Source organism: Oncorhynchus gorbuscha, linkage group LG10 (assembly GCF_021184085.1).
Source record: "Oncorhynchus gorbuscha isolate QuinsamMale2020 ecotype Even-year linkage group LG10, OgorEven_v1.0, whole genome shotgun sequence".
NCBI lineage: Eukaryota > Metazoa > Chordata > Actinopteri > Salmoniformes > Salmonidae > Oncorhynchus > Oncorhynchus gorbuscha.
In genome coordinates, this window is record NC_060182.1 from 93,449,489 (window position 1) to 93,474,488 (window position 25,000).

General features: G+C 46.4%; 2 protein-coding genes across 2 annotated transcripts in view; both read left to right on the top strand.

Moving 5' to 3' along the window:
• LOC124046987 (dnaJ homolog subfamily C member 27-like) overlaps positions 1–14,490 on the top strand; it is a 24,118-nt gene extending 9,628 nt beyond the window's left edge. Inside the window, exons 4-5 of the mRNA XM_046367737.1 lie at positions 6,008–6,168; positions 14,358–14,490. Of these exons, the coding sequence (XP_046223693.1) occupies positions 6,008–6,168; positions 14,358–14,490 (294 nt within the window). The remainder of the gene's footprint in view (positions 1–6,007; positions 6,169–14,357) is intronic.
• Positions 14,491–21,241: 6,751 nt separating this feature from the next.
• si:ch211-132f19.7 (adenylate cyclase type 8) overlaps positions 21,242–25,000 on the top strand; it is a 29,877-nt gene continuing 26,118 nt past the window's right edge. The window contains exons 1-2 of the mRNA XM_046364658.1: positions 21,242–21,650; positions 22,722–23,084. Of these exons, the coding sequence (XP_046220614.1) occupies positions 22,825–23,084 (260 nt within the window). The 5' untranslated portion in view covers positions 21,242–21,650; positions 22,722–22,824. The remainder of the gene's footprint in view (positions 21,651–22,721; positions 23,085–25,000) is intronic.

The window sequence follows — 25,000 nt, forward strand, 5'->3', positions numbered from 1 at the left end:
TCCTTTATGGCTCTAATCTGATAGTGGTAGATGTCTCCTTTATGGCTCTAATCTGATAGTGGTAGTGGGGTGGTAGATGTCTAGTCTCCTTTATGGTTCTAATCTGATAGTGGTAGATGACTCCTTTGTGGCTCTAATCTGATAGTGGTAGTGGGGTGGTAGATGTCTAGTCTCCTTTATGGCTCTAATCTGATAGTGGTAGTGGGGTGGTAGATGTCTAGTCTCCTTTATGGCTCTAATCTGATAGTGGTAGTTGTCTAGTCTCCTTTATGGCTCTAATCTGATAGTGGTAGTGGGGTGGTAGATGTCTCCATTATGTCTCTAATCTGATAGTGGTAGAGGGGTGGTAGATGTCTCCATTATGTCTCTAATCTGATAGTGGTAGTGGGGTGGTAGATGTCTCCATTATGTCTCTAATCTGATAGTGGTAGTGGGGTGGTAGATGTCTCCATTATGTCTCTAATCTGATAGTGGTAGAGGGGTGGTAGAATACTCCTTTATGGCTCTAATCTGATAATGGTAGTGGGGTGGTAGATGTATAGTCTCCTTTATGTCTCTAATCTGATAGTGGTAGATGTCTAGTCTCCTTTATGTCTCTAATCTGATAGTGGTAGTGGGGTGGTAGATGTATAGTCTCCTTTATGTCTCTAATCTGATAGTGGTAGTGGGGTGGTAGATGTCTAGTCTCCTTTATGGCTCTAATCTGATAGTGGTAGTGGGGTGGTAGATGTCTAGTCTCCTTTATGGCTCTAATCTGATAGTGGTAGTGGGGTGGTAGATGTCTAGGCTCCTTTATGTCTCTAATCTGATAGTGGTAGATGTCTAGTCTCCTTTATGTCTCTAATCTGATAGTGGTAGATGTCTAGTCTCCTTTATGTCTCTAATCTGATAGTGGTAGATGACTCCTTTGTGGCTCTAATCTGATAGTGGTAGTGGGGTGGTAGTTGTCTAGTCTCCTTTATGGCTCTAATCTGATAGTGGTAGTGGGGTGGTAGTTGTCTAGTCTGCTTTACGGCTCTAATCTGATAGTGGTAGTTGTCTAGTCTCCTTTATGGCTCTAATCTGATAGTGGTAGTTGTCTAGTCTGCTTTATGGCTCTAATCTGATAGTGGTAGATGTCTAGTCTGCTTTATGGCTCTAATCTGATAGTGGTAGTGGGGTGGTAGATGTCTAGTCTGCTTTATGGCTCTAATCTGTTAGTGGTAGATGTCTAGTCTCCTTTATGGCTCTAATCTGATAGTGGTAGTGGGGTGGTAGTTGTCTAGTCTCCTTTATGGCTCTAATCTGATAGTGGTAGATGTCTAGTCTGCTTTATGGCTCTAATCTGATAGTGGTAGATGTCTAGTCTCCTTTATGGCTCTAATCTGATAGTGGTAGATGTCTAGTCTCCTTTATGGCTCTAATCTGATAGTGGTAGTGGGGTGGTAGTTGTCTAGTCTCCTTTATGGCTCTAATCTGATAGTGGTAGTGGGGTGGTAGATGTCTAGTCTCCTTTATGGCTCTAATCTGATAGTGGTAGATGTCTAGTCTCCTTTATGGCTCTAATCTGATAGTGGTAGTGGGGTGGTAGTTGTCTAGTCTGCTTTATGGCTCTAATCTGATAGTGGTAGTGGGGTGGTAGTTGTCTAGTCTGCTTTATGGCTCTAATCTGATAGTGGTAGTGGGGTGGTAGTTGTCTAGTCTGCTTTATGTCTCTAATCTGATAGTGGTAGATGTCTAGTCTCCTTTATGGCTCTAATCTGATAGTGGTAGTGGGGTGGTAGTTGTCTAGTCTCCTTTATGTCTCTAATCTGATAGTGGGGTGGCTGCTTTATGGCTCTAATCTGATGTCTAGTCTGCTTTTATGGCTCTAATCTGATAGTGGTAGATGTCTAGGCTCCTTTATGTCTCTAATCTGATAGTGGTAGTGGGGTGGTAGATGTCTAGTCTCCTTTATGGCTCTAATCTGATAGTGGTAGATGTCTAGTCTCCTTTATGGCTCTAATCTGTTAGTGGTAGATGTCTAGTCTCCTTTATGGCTCTAATCTGTTAGTGGTAGATGTCTAGTCTCCTTTATGGCTCTAATCTGTTAGTGGGGTGGTAGAAGACTCCTTTATGTCTCTAATCTGATAGTGGTAGTGGGGTGGTAGATGTCTAGTCTCCTTTATGGCTCTAATCTGATAGTGGTAGATGTCTAGTCTCCTTTATGGCTCTAATCTGATAGTGGTAGATGTCTCCTTTATGTCTCTAATCTGATAGTGGTAGGTCTATTCTCCTTTATTGCTCAGATCAGGGAACTACATAGTACATACATAGACATCATTCACACATACAGAGAGGCCCATCTCAGAGAGACCCAGCTCATGAGATCCATCAAATTCAGATTTTGATTTAGAATGGAAAATGTTTTTGCAACAAATGTTAGTGCATCGAATCGTATCGCATCCCATCGATTTGTTCTCTAATCAAACCGAATCATTTCAAACTAAAACGTATCGTTCCTGTATCGGAACAGAGTCCATTTATTTAGATACATATCGAATCATCTTAATAGGGAAAGATGCACATCAATTATGATAGATAGATGATAGATACTGTAGGTAGATGATAGATACTGTAGGTAGATGATAGATGATAGATACTGTAGGTAGATGATAGATGATAGATACTGTAGGTAGATGATAGATACTGTAGGTAGATGATAGATGATAGATACTGTAGGTAGATGATAGATACTGTAGGTAGATGATAGATGATAGATACTGTAGGTAGATGATAGATACTGTAGGTAGATGATAGATGATAGATACTGTAGGTAGATGATAGATGATAGATACTGTAGGTAGATGATAGATGATAGATACTGTAGGTAGATGATAGATGATAGATACTGTAGGTAGATGATAGATACTGTAGGTAGATGATAGATACTGTAGGTAGATGATAGATACTGTAGGTAGATGATAGATGATAGATACTGTAGGTAGATGATAGATGATAGATACTGTAGGTAGATGATAGATACTGTAGGTAGATGATAGATGATAGATACTGTAGGTAGATGATAGATACTGTAGGTAGATGATAGATGATAGATACTGATAGATGATAGATACTGTAGGTAGATGATAGATGATAGATACTGTAGGTAGATGATAGATGATAGATACTGTAGGTAGATGATAGATGATAGATACTGTAGGTAGATGATAGATACTGTAGGTAGATGATAGATACTGTAGGTAGATGATAGATACTGTAGGTAGATGATAGATGATAGATACTGTAGGTAGATGATAGATGATAGATACTGTAGGTAGATGATAGATACTGTAGGTAGATGATAGATGATAGATACTGTAGGTAGATGATAGATACTGTAGGTAGATGATAGATGATAGATACTGTAGGTAGATGATAGATACTGTAGGTAGATGATAGATGATAGATACTGTAGGTAGATGATAGATGATAGATACTGTAGGTAGATGATAGATACTGTAGGTAGATGATAGATACTGTAGGTAGATGATAGATGATAGATACTGTAGGTAGATGATAGATGATAGATACTGTAGGTAGATGATAGATGATAGATACTGTAGGTAGATGATAGATGATAGATACTGTAGATAGATGATAGATACTGTAGGTAGATGATAGATGATAGATACTGTTGGTAGATGGTAGATGATAGATACTGTAGGTAGATGATAGATGGTAGATACTGTAGGTAGATGATAGATGATAGATACTGTAGGTAGATGATAGATGGTAGATACTGTAGGTAGATGATAGATGATAGATACTGTAGATAGATGATAGATGATAGATACTGTAGGTAGATGATAGATGATAGATACTGTAGGTAGATGATAGATACTGTAGGTAGATGATAGATGATATATACTGTAGGTAGATGATGATAGATACTGAGATAGATATAGATGATAGATACTGTAGGTAGATGATAGATACTGAGATGATAGATACTGTAGATAGATGATAGATGATAGATACTGTAGGTAGATGATAGATGATAGATACTGTAGGTAGATGATAGATACTGTAGGTAGATGATAGATGATAGATACTGTAGGTAGATGATAGATACTGTAGGTAGATGATAGATACTGTAGGGAGATGATAGATACTGTAGATAGATGATAGATGATAGATACTGTAGGTAGATGATAGATGATAGATACTGTAGGTAGATGATAGATGATAGATACTGTAGGTAGATGATAGATGATAGATACTGTAGGTAGATGATAGATGATAGATACTGTAGGTAGATGATAGATGATAGATACTGTAGGTAGATGATAGATGATAGATAGATGATAGATGATAGATACTGTAGATCGATGATAGATACTGTAAATTGATACAGTTGAAGTTGGATGTTTACATACACCTGAGCCAAATACATTTAAACTCAGTGTTTATGATGTCAAGAAAGAGGCACTGAGTTTGAAGGTAGGCCTTGAAATACTTCCACAGGATGTCTCCTCACCACGCGCTCTCACCACTGGTGTCCCCCAGGGCTCTGTTCTTGGCCCTCTCCTATTCTCGCTATACACCAAGTCACTTGGCTCCGTCATAACCTCACATGGTCTCTCCTATCATTGCTATGCAGACGACACACAATTAATCTTCTCCTTTCCCCCTTCTGATGACCAGGTGGCGAATCGCATCTCTGCATGTCTGGCAGACATATCAGTGTGGATGACGGATCACCACCTCAAGCTGAACCTCGGCAAGACGGAGCTGCTCTTCCTCCCGGGGAAGGACTGCCGTTCCACGATCTCGCCATCACGGTTGACAACTCCATTGTGTCCTCCTCCCAGAGCGCTAAGAACCTTGGCGTGATCCTGGACAACACCCTGTCGTTCTCAACTAACATCAAGGCGGTGGCCCGTTCCTGTAGGTTCATGCTCTACAACATCCGCAGAGTACGACCCTGCATCACACAGGAAGCGGCGCAGGTCCTAATCCAGGCACTTGTCATCTCCCGTCTGGATTACTGCAACTCGCTGTTGGCTGGGCTCCCTGCCTGTGCCATTAACCCCCTACAACTCATCCAGAACGCCGCAGCCCGTCTGGTGTTCAACCTTCCCAAGTTCTCTCACGTCACCCCGCTCCTCCGCTCTCTCCACTGGCTTCCAGTTGAAGCTCACATCCGCTACAAGACCATGGTGCTTGCCTACGGAGCTGTGAGGGGAACGGCACCTCAGTACCTCCAGGCTCTGATCAGGCCCTACACCCAAACAAGGGCACTGCGTTCATCCACCTCTGGCCTGCTCGCCTCCCTACCACTGATGAAGTACAGTTCCCGCTCAGCCCAGTCAAAACTGTTCGCTGCTCTGGCCCCCCCAATGGTGGAACAAACTCCCTCACGACGCCAGGACAGCGGAGTCAATCACCACCTTCCGGAGACACCTGAAACCCCACCTCTTTAAGGAATACCTAGGATAGGATAAAGTAATCCCCCCCCCCCCCCCCCCCTTAAAAGATTTATTTGCACTATTGTAAAGTGGCTGTTCCACTGGATGTCATAAGGTGAATGGTAAGTTGCTCTGGATAAGAGTGTCTGCTAAATGACTTAAATGTAAATGTAAGGTACACCTCAAATTATGTCAATTAGCTTATCAGAAGCTTCTAAAGCCATGACATCATTTTCTGGAATTTCCAAGCTGTTTAAAGGCACAGTCAACTTTGTGTATGTAAACTTCTGACCCACTGTAATTGTGATACAGTGAAATAATCTGTCTGTAAACAATTGTTGGAAAAATTACTTGTCATGCACAAAGTAGATGTCCTAATTGACTTGCCAAAACTATAGTTTGTTATCAAGAAATTTGTGAAGTGAAAAACGAGTTTTAATGACTCCAACCTAAGTGTATGTAAACTAGTTTTAATGACTCCAACCTAAGTGTATGTAAACTTCTGACTTCAACTGTATACAGATACTGTAGATAGATAGATGATAGATTGTAGTGATCTTTATGTGTGTGTTCTCCAGGCGTTTTTCTCCTCGATAACGGACATGTGTGAGAATGGTGGGAAGCGCCCGGTTGCGGAGGTCACTGTCGGCTTCACCAAGGAGCAGGCCGACACCATCCGACGCATACGCAACAGCAAGGACTTCTGGGATATGCTGGGGGTAAAACCTGGAGCCACACGGTAAGAACAGGGGTCACCAGGGGTGTCTTACGTCATTCCATGGAGGGCCGAGTCTCTGCTGGTTTTGGTTATTTCCTTTAAATATGTGGCCAATTGAGACCTAGACGACCAGGTGAGGGGAGTTTCTAACTAACCAATTAAGACCCAGACAACCAGGTGAGGGGGGTTTCTAACTAACCAATTAAGACCTAGACAACCAGGTGAGGGGAGTTCCTAACTAACGAATTAAGACCTAGACAACCAGGTGAGGGGAGTTCCTAACTAACGAATTAATACCCAGACAACCAGGTGAGGGGAGTTCCTAACTAACCAATTAATACCCAGACAACCAGGTGAGGGGAGTTCCTAACTAACCAATTAAGACCTAGACAACCAGGTGAGGAGAATGAATTGATCAGTCAAGGGAGGAGTGAGTACCTGCAGACACTCAGCCCTTCATGGAAGGAGTTTGACCCCTGTTCCCTAGACACTTGGAATGAGTTTGACCCCTGTGCCCTAGACACTTGGAATGAGTTTGACCCCTGTTCCCTAGACACTTGGAATGAGTTTGACCCCTGTTCCCTAGACACTTGGAATGAGTTTGACCCCTGTGCCCTAGACACTTGGAATGAGTTTGACCCCTGTGCACTAGACACTTGGAATGAGTTTGACCCCTGTGCACTAGACACTTGCAATGAGTTTGACCCCTGTGCCCTAGACACTTGGAATGAGTTTGACCCCTGTGCCCTAGACACTTGAAATGAGTTTGACCCCTGTGCCCTAGACACTTGGAATGAGTTTGACCCCTGTGCCCTAGACACTTGGAATGAGTTTGACCCCTGTGCCCTAGACACTTGGAATGAGTTTGACCCCTGTGCCCTAGACACTTGGAATGAGTTTGACCCCTGTGCCCTAGACACTTGGAATGAGTTTGACCCCTGTGCACTAGACACTTGCAATGAGTTTGACCCCTGTGCACTAGACACTTGCAATGAGTTTGACCCCTGTGCCCTAGACACTTGCAATGAGTTTGACCCCTGTGCCCTAGACACTTGGAATGAGTTTGACCCCTGTGCACTAGACACTTGGAATGAGTTTGACCCCTGTTCCCTAGACACTTGGAATGAGTTTGACCCCCCTAGACACTGTGCCCTAGACACTTGGAATGAGTTTGACCCCTGTGCCCTAGACACTTGGAATGAGTTTGACCCCCCTGACACTTGGAATGAGTTTGACCCTAGACACTTGGAATGAGTTTGACCCCTGTGCCCTAGACACTTGGAATGAGTTTGACCCCTGAGACACCCCTGTGCCCTAGACACTTGGAATGAGTTTGACCCCTGTGCCCTAGACACTTGGAATGAGTTTGACCCCTGTGCCCTAGACACTTGGAATGAGTTTGACCCCTGTTCCCTAGACACTTGGAATGAGTTTGACCCCTGTTCCCTAGACACTTGGAATGAGTTTGACCCCTGTGCCCTAGACACTTGGAATGAGTTTGACCCCTGTGCCCTAGACACTTGGAATGAGTTTGACCCCTGTGCACTAGACACTTGGAATGAGTTTGACCCCTGTGCACTAGCCACTTGCAATGAGTTTGACCCCTGTGCCCTAGACACTTGGAGTGAGTTTGACCCCTGTGCCCTAGACACTTGGAATGAGTTTGACCCCTGTGCCCTAGACACTTGGAATGAGTTTGACCCCTGTGCCCTAGACACTTGGAATGAGTTTGACCCCTGTGCCCTAGACACTTGGAATGAGTTTGACCCCTGTGCCCTAGACACTTGGAATGAGTTTGACCCCTGTGCCCTAGACACTTGGAATGAGTTTGACCCCTGTGCCCTAGACACTTGGAATGAGTTTGACCCCTGTGCACTAGACACTTGCAATGAGTTTGACCCCTGTGCACTAGACACTTGCAATGAGTTTGACCCCTGTGCCCTAGACACTTGCAATGAGTTTGACCCCTGTGCCCTAGACACTTGGAATGAGTTTGACCCCTGTGCACTAGACACTTGGAATGAGTTTGACCCCTGTTCCCTAGACACTTGGAATGAGTTTGACCCCTGTGCCCTAGAGACTTGGAATGAGTTTGACCCCTGTGCCCTAGACACTTGGAATGAGTTTGACCCCTGTGCCCTAGACACTTGGAATGAGTTTGACCCCTGTTCCCTAGACACTTGGAATGAGTTTGACCCCTGTGCCCTAGACACTTGGAATGAGTTTGACCCCTGTGCCCTAGACACTTGGAATGAGTTTGACCCCTGTTCCCTAGACACTTGGAATAGCTCCACATTAACTGATCAACTGTGTTGTATTACCGCAATGACCTGTTCAATCACTCAGAATGACCAAATGACCTGTCCAATCACACAGAATGACCAAATGACCTGTCCAATCACACAGAATGACCAAATGACCTGTCCAATCACACAGAATGACCAAATGACCTGTCCAATCACTCAGAATGACCAAATGACCTGTCCAATCACACAGAATGACACAATGTGTCATGTTTTGTCATATATTGTCTTGTCATTATGCTTTCCCTTCTGTTCGTTTCCCCCTGCTGGTCTTATTAGGTTCGTTCCCTTTTTCTATCCCTCTTACTCTCTTCCTCCCTCTCTCTCTTCTCTCTATCGCTCCGTTCCTGCTCCCAGCTGTTCCTATTCCCCTAATCAATCATTTAGTCTTCCCACACCTGTTCCATATCTTTTTCCCTGATTAGAGTCCCTATTTCTCCCCTTGTTTTCCGTTCCTGCCCTGTCGGATCCTTGTCTATTGTTCACCGTGCTGTGTTTGTGTATCGCCCTGTCGTGTCGTGTTTCCCTCAGATGCTGCGTGGTGAGCAGGTGTCTGAGTCTGCTAAGTTCAAGTGCCTTCCCGAGGCAACCTGCTGTTCAAGATCGAGTCTCCAGTCTGTTCTCGTCATTACGAGTGGAAATTGTGTTTTTTGATTGTATTTTACTTTACTGGATTAAAGACTCTGTTTTCGCCAAGTCGCTTTTGGGTCCTCATTCACCTGCATAACAGAAGGATCCGACCAAGAATGGACCCAGCGACTATGGATTCTCTCTACTCTACTCTCGAGTTCCAGGGAGCGATGCTCGGCAGACACGAGCAGGAATTGTCTGCTGCTCGGCATGCCGTTGAAACCCTGGCCGCTCAGGTCTCCGACCTCTCAGGACAGTATCAGAGTCTTCGTCTCGTGTCACCAGCTACTTCCGGTTCTTCCGAGCCTCCGGAACCTAGGGTTAATAACCCACCATGTTATTCTGGGCAGCCCACTGAGTGCCGCTCCTTTCTCACCCAGTGTGATATAGTGTTCTCTCTCCAACCCAACACATACTCAAGAGAGAGAGCTCGGATTGCCTACGTCATATCACTCCTTACTGGTCGGGCTCGGCAGTGGGGCACAGCTATCTGGGAGGCAAGCGCTGAGTGTACTAACAATTATCTGAACTTTAAAGAGGAGATGATAAGGGTTTTTGATCGCTCAGTTTTTGGGAAAGAAGCTTCCTGGTCCCTGTCTTCCCTATGTCAAGGTAATCGATCCATAATGGATTACTCTATAGAGTTTCGCACTCTTGCTGCCTCCAGTAAATGGAACGAGCAGGCGTTGCTCGCTCGTTTTCTGGAGGGACTCCACGCTAAGGTTAAGGATGAGATTCTCTCTCGGGAGGTTCCATCCAGCGTGGATTCTTTGATTGAACTCGCTATTCGCATTGAACGACGGGTAGATCTTCGTCACCGAGCTCATAGAAGAGAGCTCGCGTTAACTGTGTCTCCCCTCTCTCCGACACTACCGTCTTTCCCCACTGACTCAGGTGTGGAGCCCATGCAGCTGGGGGGTATTCGCATCTCGACTAAGGAGAGGGAACGGAGAATCACCAACCGCCTCTGTCTCTATTGCGGTTCCGCTGGTCATTTTGTCATTTCATGTCCAGTTAAAGGCCAGAGCTCATCAGTAAGCGGAGGGCGACTGATAAGCGCTACTAGACGGTCCTCTCCGTCAAGTACATGTACTACCTTACCGGTCCATCTACGCTGGACCGGATCGGCAGCTTCCTGCAGTGCATTAATAGACTCTGGGGCAGAGGGCTGTTTTATGGACGAAGCCTGGGCGCGGGAACATGACATTCCTCTCAGACAGTTAGGGAGCCCACGGTCATGTTTGCCTTGGATGGTAGTCCTCTCCCCAGTATATTATATGAAACACTACCTTTAACCCTCACTGTATCTGGTAACCATAGTGAGACCATTTCTTTTTTGATTTTTTGTTCACCTTTTACACCTGTTGTTTTGGGTCATCCCTGGCTAGTGTGTCATAATCCTTCTTTTGATTGGTCTAGTAATTCTATGCTTTCCTGGAACGTTTCTTGTCATGTGAAGTGTTTAATGTCTGCTATTTCTCCTGTTTGTTCTGTCCCCTCTTCTCAGGAGGAACCTGGTGATTTGACAGGAGTGCCGGAGGAGTATCATGGTCTGCGCACGGTCTTCAGTCGGTCCAGAACCAACTCCCTTCCTCCTCACCGGTCGTATGATTGTTGTCCTGTTCTCTTCAAGAAGCATTTTGCATCCGCTCCTATCCTTGTTGCACCTGACGTCACTAAACCGTTTATTGTTGAGGTTGACGCGTCGGGGGTGGGCGTGGGAGCCATTCTGTCCCAGCGCTCCGATACTGACGATGGGGTCCACCCTTGTGCGTATTTTTCTCATCGCCTGTCACCGTCGGAACGTAACTATGATGTGGCTAACCGCGAACTGCTCGCCATCCGTTTAGCCCTAGGCAAATGGCGACAGTGGTTGGAGGGGCGACCGTTCCTTTTGTCGTTTGGACTGACCAAGAGAACCTTGAGTACATCTGTTCTGCCAAACGACTGAATGCGCGTCATGCTCGTTGGGCGTTGTTTTTCGCTCGTTTCGAATTCGTTATTTCTTATTGCCCGGGTACTAAGAACACCAAGCCTCATGCTTTATCCCATCTCTTTAGTTCTTCTGTGGCTTCTACCGATCCCGAGGGGATCCTTCCTGTTGGGCGTGTTGTCGGGTTGACTGTCTGGGGAATTGAGAGACAGGTTAAGCAAGCACTCACGCACACTGCGTCGCCGCACGCTTGCCCTAGTAACCTTCTTTTCGTTCCTGTTTCTACTCGTCTGGCTGTTCTTCAGTGGGCTCACTCTGCCAAGTTAGCTGGCCATCCCGGCGTTCGGGTTACGCTTGCTTCTATTCGCCAGCGGTTTTGGTGGCCTACTCAGGAGCGTGACACGCGCCGTTTCGTGGCTGCGTGTTCAGACTGCGCGCAGGAGAAGTCTGGTAATTTTTTTTCTGCTTCTGCTCCTGGTCTTGCTGGGTCTCAGTCTGTTCCCTGCCATCGCATCTCTCCTGTTCTTGTTCCTGCCCTTGCTGTGTCTCAGTCTGTCCCTAGTTGTTACTCTCCTGGCCTGTTTGGTCCTGTTTGCTCTAAAGCTTTCAGTTCTCTACCCGTGTCTCATTTTTTTTTTTTTAGAGTAGTACCCTAGTTTCCCTTTTTATCGTTTTTCGTTACGGTCCTGAGGAGAGGAGTTGGGTTCTTTCTCGGGACGTGCTGGACCGTTTGTGATCTATGATTTCCTCCGTTGCCGCCAGTGTTCCTCCTCGAGAGCGCCAGGAGGCGCTCGGTGAGTGGGGGGGTACTGTCATGTTTTGTCATATATTGTCTTGTCATTATGCTTTCCCTTCTGTTCGTTTCCCCCTGCTGGTCTTATTAGGTTTGTTCCCTTTTTCTATCCCTCTTTCTCTCTTCCTCCCTCTCTCTCTTCTCTCTATCGCTCCGTTCCTGCTCCCAGCTGTTCCTATTCCCCTAATCAATCATTTAGTCTTCCCACACCTGTTCCATATCTTTTTCCCTGATTAGAGTCCCTATTTCTCCCCTTGTTTTCCGTTCCTGCCCTGTCGGATCCTTGTCTATTGTTCACCGTGCTGTGTTTGTGTATCGCCCTGTCGTGTCGTGTTTCCCTCAGATGCTGCGTGGTGAGCAGGTGTCTGAGTCTGCTAAGTTCAAGTGCCTTCCCGAGGCAACCTGCTGTTCAAGATCGAGTCTCCAGTCTGTTCTCGTCATTACGAGTGGAAATTGTGTTTTTTGATTGTATTTTACTTTACTGGATTAAAGACTCTGTTTTCGCCAAGTCGCTTTTGGGTCCTCATTCACCTGCATAACACAATGACTTGTCCAATCACTCTTAGACAAGTGTCTAGGGGCTAGAGGTTGTCATGACAACGGGGCCTCTGTCAGGGGGTAAGAAGATCAGGAGGAGGACAGATCATCTCTTCTTAACCCCTTCCTGTCTATCACTGCAATTAGACCCTGTTGTCATGTTATCGTGCAGTCCCACTCCCAACAGCTCACACTCAGTCACGCTATCCTATCCTCTACTCTGTCAATTCATCCTGCTCAATCTGATCTGTACTCAATTCAATTAAATGTGTTTGTTTATTGACATGACAGGTTCATGTTGGCAAAAGAAGAGAGAACACTTTATTTGAATAGTCTGTAGAGCATCTACAGATGGACGGACTATCAGTAACATTTAACCTATCTAGTAACCCTTATCCTAAAACTTAACCCTTACCCTAGCCCTAACCCTTATTCTAAACCTAAATTTAACCTTAGCAAGCAGTTGCTTCTCAACAGATAGTTTCTCTCTCACTCTCTTTCTCTCCCTACTCTCTCTCACTCTCTTTCTCTCCCTACTCTCTCTCACTCTCTTTCTCTCCCTACTCTCTCTCACTCTCTTTCTCTCCCTACTCTCTCTCACTCTCTTTCTCTCCCTACTCTCTCTCACTCTCTTTCTCTCCCTACTCTCTCTCACTCTCTTTCTCTCCCTACTCTCTCTCGCTCTCTTTCTCTCCCTACTCTCTCTCGCTCTCTTTCTCTCCCTACTCTCTCTCACTCTCTTTCTCTCCCTACTCTCTCTCGCTCTCTTTCTCTCCCTACTCTCTCTCACTCTCTTTCTCTCCCTACTCTCTCTCACTCTCTTTCTCTCCCTACTCTCTCTCACTCTCTTTCTCTCCCTACTCTCTCTCACTATCTTTCTCTCCCTACTCTCTCTCACTCTCTTTCTCTCCCTACTCTCTCTCGCTCTCTTTCTCTCCCTACTCTCTCTCGCTTTCTCTTTCTCTCCCTACTTTCTCTCTCTCTCTCTCTTTTTCTCTCCCTACTCTCTCTCACTCTCTTTCTCTCCCTACTCTCTCTCACTCTCTTTCTCTCCCTACTCTCTCTCACTCTGTTTCTCTCCCTACTCTCTCTCGCTCTCTTTCTCTCCCTACTCTCTCTCGCTCTCTTTCTCTCCCTACTCTCTCTCTCGCTCTCTTTCTCTCCCTACTCTCTCTCGCTCTCTTTCTCTCCCTACTCTCTCTCGCTCTCTTTCTCTCCCTACTCTCTCTCACTCTCTTTCTCTCCCCCTACTCTCTCTCACTCTCTTTCTCTCCCTACTCTCTCTCGCTCTCTTTCTCTCCCTACTCTCTCTCGCTCTCTTTCTCTCCCTACTCTCTCTCACTCTCTTTCTCTCCCTACTCTCTCTCGCTCTCTTTCTCTCCCTACTCTCTCTCACTCTCTTTCTCTCCCTACTCTCTCTCACTCTCTTTCTCTCCCTACTCTCTCTCGCTCTCTTTCTCTCCCTACTCTCTCTCACTCTCTTTCTCTCCCTACTCTCTCTCACTCTCTTTCTCTCCCTACTCTCTCTCGCTCTCTTTCTCTCCCTACTCTCTCTCGCTCTCTTTCTCTCCCTACTCTCTCTCGCTCTCTTTCTCTCCCTACTCTCTCTCACTCTCTTTCTCTCCCTACTCTCTCTCACTCTCTTTCTCTCCCTACTCTCTCTCACTCTCTTTCTCTCCCTACTCTCTCTCACTCTCTTTCTCTCCCTACTCTCTCTCGCTCTCTCTAAAAAACTTCTCCGGGTAATTTCTGTCTTCCCTGATATGAGGCAGCTAAGTGTGTGTGTGTGTGTGTGTGTGTGTGTGTGTGTGTGTGTGTGTGTGTGTGTGTGTGTGTGTGTGTGTGTGTGTGTGTGTGTGTGTGGGGGGTGTTGGGGGGCTTGGATTTAGTGAGGGGATTAGGAGACAGTGGAGAATCTCATTACTCCGTCCACCTGACAATCAACTTCTTCCACACGGCGGCTTCAACAGCGCCTTCCTCTTGGCCTAACGCTGGTTCCTGTTTGTGTTTCCAGGGAGGAGGTTAACAAGGCATACAGGAAGCTGGCTGTGCTGCTCCATCCGGATAAGTGCGTTGCCCCGGGCAGCGAGGATGCTTTCAAGGACGTGGTGAACGCTCGCACCTCCTTGCTCAAGAACATCAGGTAGACACCGCCAACCAACGCCAGCTAGGGCAACCTGACCCCTGACCCCTCGCCCCTAGAACATCATTAGCCTTTTCTACCCTCTCCTAATCCCTTCTCCTAAAGCTCCCCTCCCTGCTCTCCAACCCTCCCACCAGGTGCCATTACATTTTCCTACAACAGTGTTTTATAAAGTCACTACTGATGATGTGCCACAGCAACTCTTGTCTCTCCGTAAGGAAGACTTATCAACTCTCCAAACTGTCATTTTTCAAACACTGCAGAGAGAAGTCAATGGAAGACCTGGTTAGTCATTAAACTCGGTCCTAACCAGTAAGGCCGGGAATTGTCACGATACGATATTGTCACAATACTTAGGTGCCGATACGATATGAAAACAAGTTTTGATCAGTCATGGGGGTTGGGGGGGTGCTGAAAATGAATTTGTTCCCTATTTTAAACCGGAGATGGAGAACAAGCTATGAAGGATAGCCAACAAGAATTATATTGCAATATTGTCAACAACAAAATAATATCCCGACATGTGACTGTATCAATTACTACAAACCGGATGTCGTTAGCTCTGGTCCAGAGCGTCCAAGCAACTTGAAGGGTCACCATCAGCAAGCCGCACACACGTAACGCCCTGGACAAGAGCTATAGGTGCTGTAATGGTTGTAAATCGGTGGGTAAATGCAAAAAAATAAAAAATAATACACAATGTTTTTTTGTTACTGTCCCAGACAAATGTTCCTGGAATCCTATGACCTTGGGATCACACCCTGTCCCTGGGCCTCATCCTGCTCTGTAACTACTAGGATCAGTACGTTGGCAGTATGAGCGGGTCGAGGACTCACCGATGATGGCTGTTTTCCAGACCCTCGTCGGATGACCCCATTGTTCATTTACACGGGTTTGAGAAGCACTGGTCTATATACTCGACTACAGTCCCTACACTGCCCTCTGGACAAACGTGGCCTCGACTACAGTCCCTACACTGCCCTCTGGACAAACGTGGCCTCGACTACAGTCCCTACACTGCCCTCTGGACAAACGTGGCCTCGACTACAGTCCCTACACTGCCCTCTGGACAAACGTGGCCTCGACTACAGTCCCTACACTGCCCTCTGGACAAACGTGGCCTCGACTACAGTCCCTACACTGCCCTCTGGACAAACGTGGCCTCGACTACAGTCCCTACACTGCCCTCTGGACAAACGTGGCCTCGACTACAGTCCCTACACTGCCCTCTGGACAAACGTGGCCTCATCCTTTTAAATACTTACCCCGGGCAACCCCATACAGTATAACTCAGTGTTCATAGCGTATATGTGTTCCCTTCCTCAAGACATTTTGTGTCTCCACAGCCACAGATTCACAGAGGGGTGTAGTCACTAACTGAGAGATGGGGAAACTGCAGAAAACAAGTGCCATCTTGGCTCTAAAGGGTCACATGTATATATCCGCCATCACCTACTACAGAGCCCCAGCTCTCAGTACACCAAACCGAAACCCTGTTTGGTTTTAATAATCTGGATCATCAGTCACATCCTATTACTCATCCAAAATGTGTTAGATAGCCCCCCCCCCCCCCCCGGGTATATATTTCACAATCCTATAATGTTGTAGTTGATAATGACGAGATATTGTTCCAATCAATGTCATCATACCACCTTCAACATGTTTACTGAGATGTCTGCTGATGACTTCATAGCTGACAGAGCTCCTGATTGTTGGGTAGAGCTATGACATCAGCAGGTGCCAAACCCTAACAGTGGTGTTTACATGTTGATGATAGAGGTTGTAATCATAGAATACAATCTATAGAAAGGGTTTTGGAGCCTCTGACCCTATTGACTTGAATGGGGAGGCCCGTTCTATAGATTCTATTTCTATGTCTGTGAGAACCAGGAAATGGGGGAGGATCAAAGCACGATCAATTAGTTATCCTGCTGACCTGCTGACCTGCTCACCTGCTGACCTGCTCACCTGCTGACCTGCTGACCTGCTGACCTGCTCACCTGCTGACCTGCTCACCTGCTCACCTGCTGACCTGCTGACCTGCTCACCTGCTGACCTGCTGACCTGCTGACCTGCTCACCTGCTGACCTGCTGACCTGCTCACCTGCTCACCTGCTGACCTGCTCACCTGCTGACCTGCTGACCTGCTCACCTGGCCTACATGTTCTTCAATAACTTCATATGTTTTAAGAAAAATAGATTTTGAACATGGCACAGTATAATTAACTCAACGACCACAACAACCCATAATCCAAGTTTTTTTTTTTTTTTTAATGAAAGAATAATAAGATAATTGAGAGCTTTTAAAAGTGAGCCGGTTGTAAAAGTGAACAGGTTAACTTAGTGAATGTGGTTTTCTGATACAGAGGGGTGGGTATTTTAAACAAACTAGACTGGGGCTCCTATTGGTCCAAGTGACATGTTAATCTCCATGTCAAATCATTTCTGGGTAACAAATACTGTGATTTGTTTGTAATTCAAATGGTCGAAAAGAAACAAATATTAGCAAAGAGCAATTTCTCAATTTCACTGTGGGAGTGGTCTGAGTGGGGAAAACTATCTGTTATTGGCAGAGAGGTTTGGAACTCTCTTTCTTATTGGTCTATTACCTAATTCACCGCCCGGTGATGTCACCCAAGCAGGCCAAAGCTCCATCCCACTAAAACAAGGCTGACATTTCAGGCTGTCTTCACAAACAGCTAAAAGGGCATTATCATCATTTTCACAATTTCACAGTATTATTCCAACCTCCATAGTGTGGAAATATATATAAAACACAGAAAAATCTCGTTTTTTTTGACTGCACTGGGCCTTTAATTAAAGGTACAACGGAGACATAAGAAGATAGAGGATTTAGCCTGAGTAGTGAGCACGGTATTTAAACACGCAGACAGATGTGTATATGAAATCCATACTATTTATATTTTTATATCCACACCAGAAGAGTGAACTATATGACTGCAAAGATATGTTGTGGTACTTCCAGACCTGTGTTGAACTATGATTCGTTCCTTTCTCCATGTATAGTAAGTATGTTGATTTATCTATTTAATAAAGAGGATATTTATTGTACTGAGTTGTTACTGTGCAGCATGTCTTGAACCAGGCAGAGCAGAGCACCGTGAGTGAACAATGACGACAAGAGTGAGTGATCACCCACTCCCTTACCGTGTGGTCGGTAGTGCTATTAGCTTCGATATGTTGTCTTTACCTTGATTATCTCTGTTAGAGACTATATTCACATTTTGTCTATTAATGTTCTGTATTATTTCATGTTTAGTGTAGTTGCTGCTTTTGCAACGGCTAATGTGGATTCTATTACTGTAAAGAAATAGTATGTTAGTCATTTTTACAGAAGGCTTCCGTTTTACAGTTAATAACAGTATTTTTCAACATTTTGCCCATAATGCAGTGCAGGTTGTAAACATTATTAAAGTGACCAGTGTTCCATTACTAAAGTGACTAGTGATTCCATGACTATTTTTTATTTGAAATATATATATATATTTAACTAGGCAAATCAGTTAAGAAGAAATTCTTGATTACAATGCCGGCCAAACCCGGACAACACTGGGCCAATTGTACACCGTCCTATGGGACTCAATCACGGCCGGATGTGATTCAGGCTGGATTCGAACCAGGGACTCTAGTGTCACCTCTTGCACTGAGATGCAGTGTCTTAGACCACTGCACCACTCTGGAGCACCAGCCTCAAGTCTTCTTGGGTATGACACTATAAGCTTTTCACACCTGTATTTGGGGCGTTTCTCCCATTCTTCTCTGCAGATCCTCTCAAGCTCCGTCAGGTTGGATGGGGAGCGTCGCTGCACAGCTAGTTTCAGATCTCTCCAGAGATGTTCAAGACCAGACTCAGACTCAAGGACATTCAGAGACTTGTCCCGAAGCCACTCCTGCGATGTGTGCTTAGAGTCGTTGTCTTGTTTCAGTATATAATAATAATAATAATAATAATATATGCCATTTAGCAGACACTTTTATCCAAAGCGACTTACAGTCATGTGTGCATACATTCTACATATGGGTGGTCCCGGGGATCGAACCTACTACCCTGGCGTTACAAGCACCATGCTCTACCAACTGAGCTACAGAAGTATCTAAGGTGCAGGATAGGGTAACCAGGTGGTAGCCTGGCTAGGGACTGTGATTAAAGTTCAGGGCAGGATACTGGGTGGAGGCTATTTAACAGTCTGATGGCCTTGACATAGAAGCTGTTTTTCAGTCTCTTGGTTCCAGCTTTGATGCACCTGTACTGACCTCACCTTCTGGATGGTAAACAGGCCGTGGCTGAGGATCTTTTTGGCATTCCTAGGCTGGCCTCTTGGTGGCAGGATGTGATTGGATGGTCCCTGACCTCACGGCATGCTGGGTATAATCTGGATAAAAGGCTGACCAGGCTGATTAAAGCACATCAGGCACACTGCCATGTGATTACACACACACACTGCCATGTGATTATACACACACTCACTGCCATGTGATTATACACACACACACTGCCATGTGATTATACACACACACACACTGCCATGTGATTACACGCACACACACACTGCCATGTGATTATACACACACACACTGCCATGTGATTATACACACACACACACTGCCATGTGATTACACGCACACACACACTGCCATGTGATTATACACACACACACACTGCCATGTGATTATACACACACACACACTGCCATGTGATTATACACACACACACTGCCATGTGATTATACACACACACACACTGCCATGTGATTACACGCACACACACACTGCCATGTGATTATACACACACACACTGCCGTGTGATTACACACACACACACTGCCATGTGATTATACACACACACACTGCCATGTGATTATACACACACACACTGCCATGTGATTATACACACACACACTGCCATGTGATTATATACACACACTGCCATGTGATTACACACACACACACTGCCATGTGATTATACACACACACACTGGTGACTTCACTTGGACTCAGTCTAGCCATGACTGGACAACAGACTCACCCTGTCACTCACCTCGTTACCCCCTGTCACTGACCTCGTTACGCCCTGTCACTGACCTCGTTACCCCCTGTCACTGACCTCGTTACACCCTGCCACTGACCTCGTTACGCCCCTGCCACTGACCTCGTTACACCCTGTCACTGACCTCGTTACCCCCTGCCACTGACCTCGTTACGCCCTGTCACTGACCTCGTTACCCCCTGTCACTGACCTCGTTACGCCCTGCCACTGACCTCGTTACGCCCTGTCACTGACCTCGTTACCCCCTGTCACTGACCTCGTTACCCCCTGTCACTGACCTCGTTACACCCTGCCACTGACCTCGTTACACCCTGCCACTGACCTCGTTACCCCCTGTCACTGACCTCGTTACGCCCTGCCACTGACCTCGTTACCCCCTGTCACTGACCTCACTGCCACTGACCTCGTTACGCCCTGTCACTGACCTCGTTACCCCCTGTCACTGACCTCGTTACCCCCTGTCACTGACCTCGTTACACCCTGCCACTGACCTCGTTACCCCCACTGTCACTGACCTCGTTGACCCCCCCTGTCACTGACCTCGTTACACCCTGCCACTGACCTCGTTACCCCTGTCACTGTCACTGACCTCGTTACCCCTGCCACTGACCTCGTTACGCCCTGTCACTGACCTCGTTACCCCCTGTCACTGACCTCGTTACCCCTGCCACTGACCTCGTTACCCCCTGCCACTGACCTCGTTACCCCCTGTCACTGACCTCGTTACCCCCTGTCACTGACCTCGTTACCCCTGCCACTGACCTCGTTACCCCCTGTCACTGACCTCGTTACCCCCTGTCCACTGACCTCGTTACCCCTGCCACTGACCTCGTTACCCCCTGTCACTGACCTCGTTACCCCCTGTCACTGACCTCGTTACCCCCTGCCACTGACCACTGACCTCGTTACCCCCTGCACACCTCGACCCCCTGTCACTGACCTCGTTACCCCTGCCACTGACCTCGTTACCCCCTGCCACTGACCTCGTTACCCCCTGTCACTGACCTCGCTACGCCCTGTCACTGACCTCGTTACCCCCTGTCACTGACCTCGTTACCCCCTGTCACTGACCTCGTTACGCCCTGTCACTGACCTCGTTACGCCCTGCCACTGACCTCGTTACGCCCTGCCACTGACCTCGTTACGCTCTGCCACGGATCTCAGTGGGAGACACAGCAGTGACACGTTGACACAGTTCTCCAACTAACCTTTCCACTATCTGTTGAAACTGTGGAGAGAATCTCAATTGTATTTTTCTTGACTCCTTAAAAAAAGGTCAGAGACGAGGGACCGTGTCATCCAATACATTTTGAGGAGGAGGATGGGGTGAGAAGAGAGGACACATGAGGTTCTGTGTCCCTGTCTACTGCGGGCTCATTCACTGTGTGTATTTAGTCAAGCTGACTGTTGCAAATGGATGCTGCTCCTCTCTGTGTCTCCTTTCTCTTTGTTCCTATGTCCTAGATCGGCTCGCTGTGGATTAGTGGAGCCAAAGTCGTGGTGCAGTACACGCCCAACCGGACCCAGAGCAGAGCAGGTCAAGAAAGGCCAGGGAGCTTTTGGGCCCCATCTGTTTAGCTCATTACCTTGGCTCAGGGCTAAGAGCAGCACCACTAAACCCTTTCCACTTTGTGACGGGATGCCAGTGACAGACCTAACTTTACTTTAATACATTACAGTTACTTATCTATCCACTGGACTGGACTGGACTGGACTGGGTCTGTTTGGCTTTTTGCCCCAAGCTGAATCTTTTAAGGAGGTTAATATGTTCTGGATGTAAAAATATATCTGACAGGATAGACGATTGTGAGAAGGAGACGGTTAACTGATCGCTAAGTGGGTTTAGTAGAGAAACAGGAAGAGAAGAGGAAAGAGGACTGCAGAAGAAGACTGGAAGACTTCCGAAGTGGTCTATTTAACAATAACATGGAGGCAACGAGTATGTTGTTGTGAGCAGGAACAGATGAACTGTGTGTTTTGATGGGAGAGTCATGACGTTACATAGAAAGAACTACCAGGCTGAATTGTAGATCTCGTGAGGAGACGACACGCTCAGTGGCTGGACGCCTCACCACCACCCCAACTCATCCACTATGGTAAGTTACGCTTTTCCACATGACAAACACGTAACATTTAACCTCACAGATGTATACTTTTTAAAAGTATGATCGGTAGAGAAGAGGTTGTAATTCCACATGCTAACTGTCTGTGGTGCTGTATCTGTGTATCGGTAGTCTATAGGAGAGTAGGTCGCACACTCTCCACCATGTACAGCACATCAAGGCATGTCTCATCATCATCATCATGGGCCTTAATGAGGGGGTCAGGGTTAATATGGGCCTGAATGGGAGGGTCAGGGTTAACATGGGCCTGAATGAGAGGGTCAGGGTTAATATGGGCCTTAATGAGAGGGTCAGGGTTAACATGGGCCTGAATGGGAGGGTCAGGGTTAATATGGGCCTGAATGGGAGGGTCAGGGTTAATATGGGCCTGAATGGGAGGGTCAGGGTTAACATGGGCCTGAATGGGAGGGTCAGGGTTAATATGGGCCTGAATGGGAGGGTCAGGGTTAACATGGGCCTGAATGAGGGGGGTCAGGGTTAATATGGGCCTGAATGGGAGGGTCAGGGTTAATATGGGCCTGAATGGGAGGGTAGGGTCAGGGTTAATATGGGCCTGAATGGGAGGGTAGGGTCAGGGTTAATATGGGCCTGAATTGGAGGGTCAGTGTTAACATGGGCCTGAATGAGGGGGTCAGGTTTAACATGGGCCTGAATGGGGGGGTCAGGGTTAATATGGGCCTGAATGAGGGGGTCAGGTTTAACATGGGCCAGAATGGGGGGGTCAGGGTTAATATGGGCCTGAATCCGGGGTTCAGGGTTAATATGGGCCTGAATGAGGGGGTCAGGGTTAACATGGGCCTGAATGAGGGGGTCAGGGTTAATATGGGCCTGAATGAGAGGGTCAGGGTTAATATGGGCCTGAATGAAATTGTACAACGGGCAATGAGTAACTGAATCGCTGCTGGGGTAAGTTTATCAAAGACGAGCCAAATCACAAAGTGTCTGGACCTTTCTGGAACACTCCATTTCCATAACAAATAGAGATTTACTTCAGAAACAACATAAATTCTCCTTTCTGTATTTCTGTACGCTCTTTCTTCGTAGGCCGATGTGTTTCCACTCTCAGTCTCAGACACGTCCTCGGACATTCTGATCCCCTACACCTGGACCAAATCACCTCAACGTGGCGGTCCATAACGGCGTAGCCATGGCTACCTGCGAGGTGGACAGCGGGTGCGAGCCACGGCGCTCCAGTGACGTCACGCTGCAGCCGCCAGTCCTTTCTGTTCACATCAGTCCCGCCATTTCCCCGAGCCTGCGGAGGAAACGCCTGATGTGGCAGAGCGCCATGCGGCACGTCATCGACCGGCACGACCTCTACCCTCCAACCTCTGACCTTGAGAGAGGTGAAGGGGGAGGAGGGACCCGGCTAGTGCTCACAGACGCTTACATCAACGACATCAACAGGTGGGTAATGGCAGCCATGTATCGCCCAGTTGGAAGCTGTGCACCTAAACTATAAACCATATAAACTGCATGTGTTTGGCGGTGTATACCACTGTGAAAGTATTCAGACCCCTTGACTTTTTCCACATTTTGTTACGTTACAGCCTTATTCTAAAATGGATTAAATTAGTCTGGAATCATTGGTGCTGAATACAGGGACTGAATACTTATGTAAATAATTATGTAAGTGTGATATTATTATTTTTTATAAATTTGCTATTTTTGTCCTGGGCTGTTTTGTGTAGATTGACGAGTGGGAATGTATTTTTTTAGAATAAGGCTGTAACGTAACAAAATGTGGAAAAAGTCAATATGTCTGAATACACTGTGTTTATGTATATACTGTGGAGCAAAAAAAGTATTTGGTCAGCCACCAATTGTGCAAATTTTCCCACTTAAAAAGATGAGAGAGGCCTGTAATTTTCATCATAGGTACACTTCAACTATGACAGACAAAATGAGAAAAAAAAACATATAGAAAATCACATTGTAGGATTTTTAATGAATTTATTTGCAAATTAAATCCATTAGTAAAAAAAGGAAAGAATCATCATCACAATAATCCTGCCAAGAGAGAGAGGGCCGCCAAGGCAAGGAGGGCATTAATCAGAGAGGCAACAAAGAGACCAAAGATAATCCTGAAGGAGCTGCAAAGCTCCACAGCGGAGATTGGAGTATATGTCCGTAGGACCACTTTAAGCCGTACACTCCACAGAGCTGGGCTTTATGGAACAGTGCCAAAAGAAAAGACATTAAATAAAAAAATAAACAATCACATTTGGTGTTCGCCAAAATGTTTTCCACAGATTTGAGACTGGGACAGAGGTTCACCTTCCAGCAGAACAATGTCCCTAAGCATACTGCTAAAGTAACACTTGAGTCGTTTAGGGGAAAACATTTAAATGTCTTGAAATGGCCCGGACCTCAATTCAATTGAGAATCTGTGGTATGACTTAAAGATTGCTGTACACCAGTGGAACCCATTCAACTATGGTCCTTCTGTAGCTCAGTTGGTAGAGCATGGCGCTTGTAACGCCAGGGTAGTGGGTTCGATCCCCGGGACCACCCATACATAGAATGTATGCACACATGACTGTAAGTCGCTTTGGATAAAAGCGTCTGCTAAATGGCATATATTATTATTATTATATTAACTATAAGGAGCTGGAGCAGTTTTGCCTTGAAGAATGGGCAAAAATCCCAGTGGCTGGATGTGCCAAGCTTATAGAGACATACCCCAAGAGACTTGCAGCTGCTGCAAAAGGTGGCTCTACAAAGTATTGACCGAGGCCTGTACTCTGGAGCGGGATCGATTTTGGAGGTGGAGGGTCCGTCATGGTCTGGGGCGGTGTGTCATAGCATCATCGGACTGAACTTGTTGTCATTGCAGGCAATCTCAACGCTGTGTGTTACAGGGAAGACATTTTCCTCCCTCATCTGGTACCCTTCCTGCAGGCTCATCCTGAAATGACCCTCCAGCATGACAATGCCACCTATAATATAATAATAATAATAATAATATATGCCATTTAGCAGACGCTTTTATCCAAAGCGACTTACAGTCATGTGTGCATACATTCTACGTATGGGTGGTCCCGGGGATCGAACCCACTACCCTGGCGTTACAAGCGCCATGCTCTACCAACTGAGCTACAGAAGGACCACCTGCCATACTGCTCATTGTGTGCATGATTTCCTGCTAGACAGTCAGTGTTCTGCCATGGCCAACGAAGAGCCCGGATCTCAATCCCATTGAGCATGTCTGGGACCTGTTGGATCGGAGAGTGAGGGCTAGGAACATTCCCCCCAGAAATGTCCGGGAACTTGCAGGTGCCTTGGTGGAAGAGTGGGGTAACATCTCACAGCAAGAACTGGCA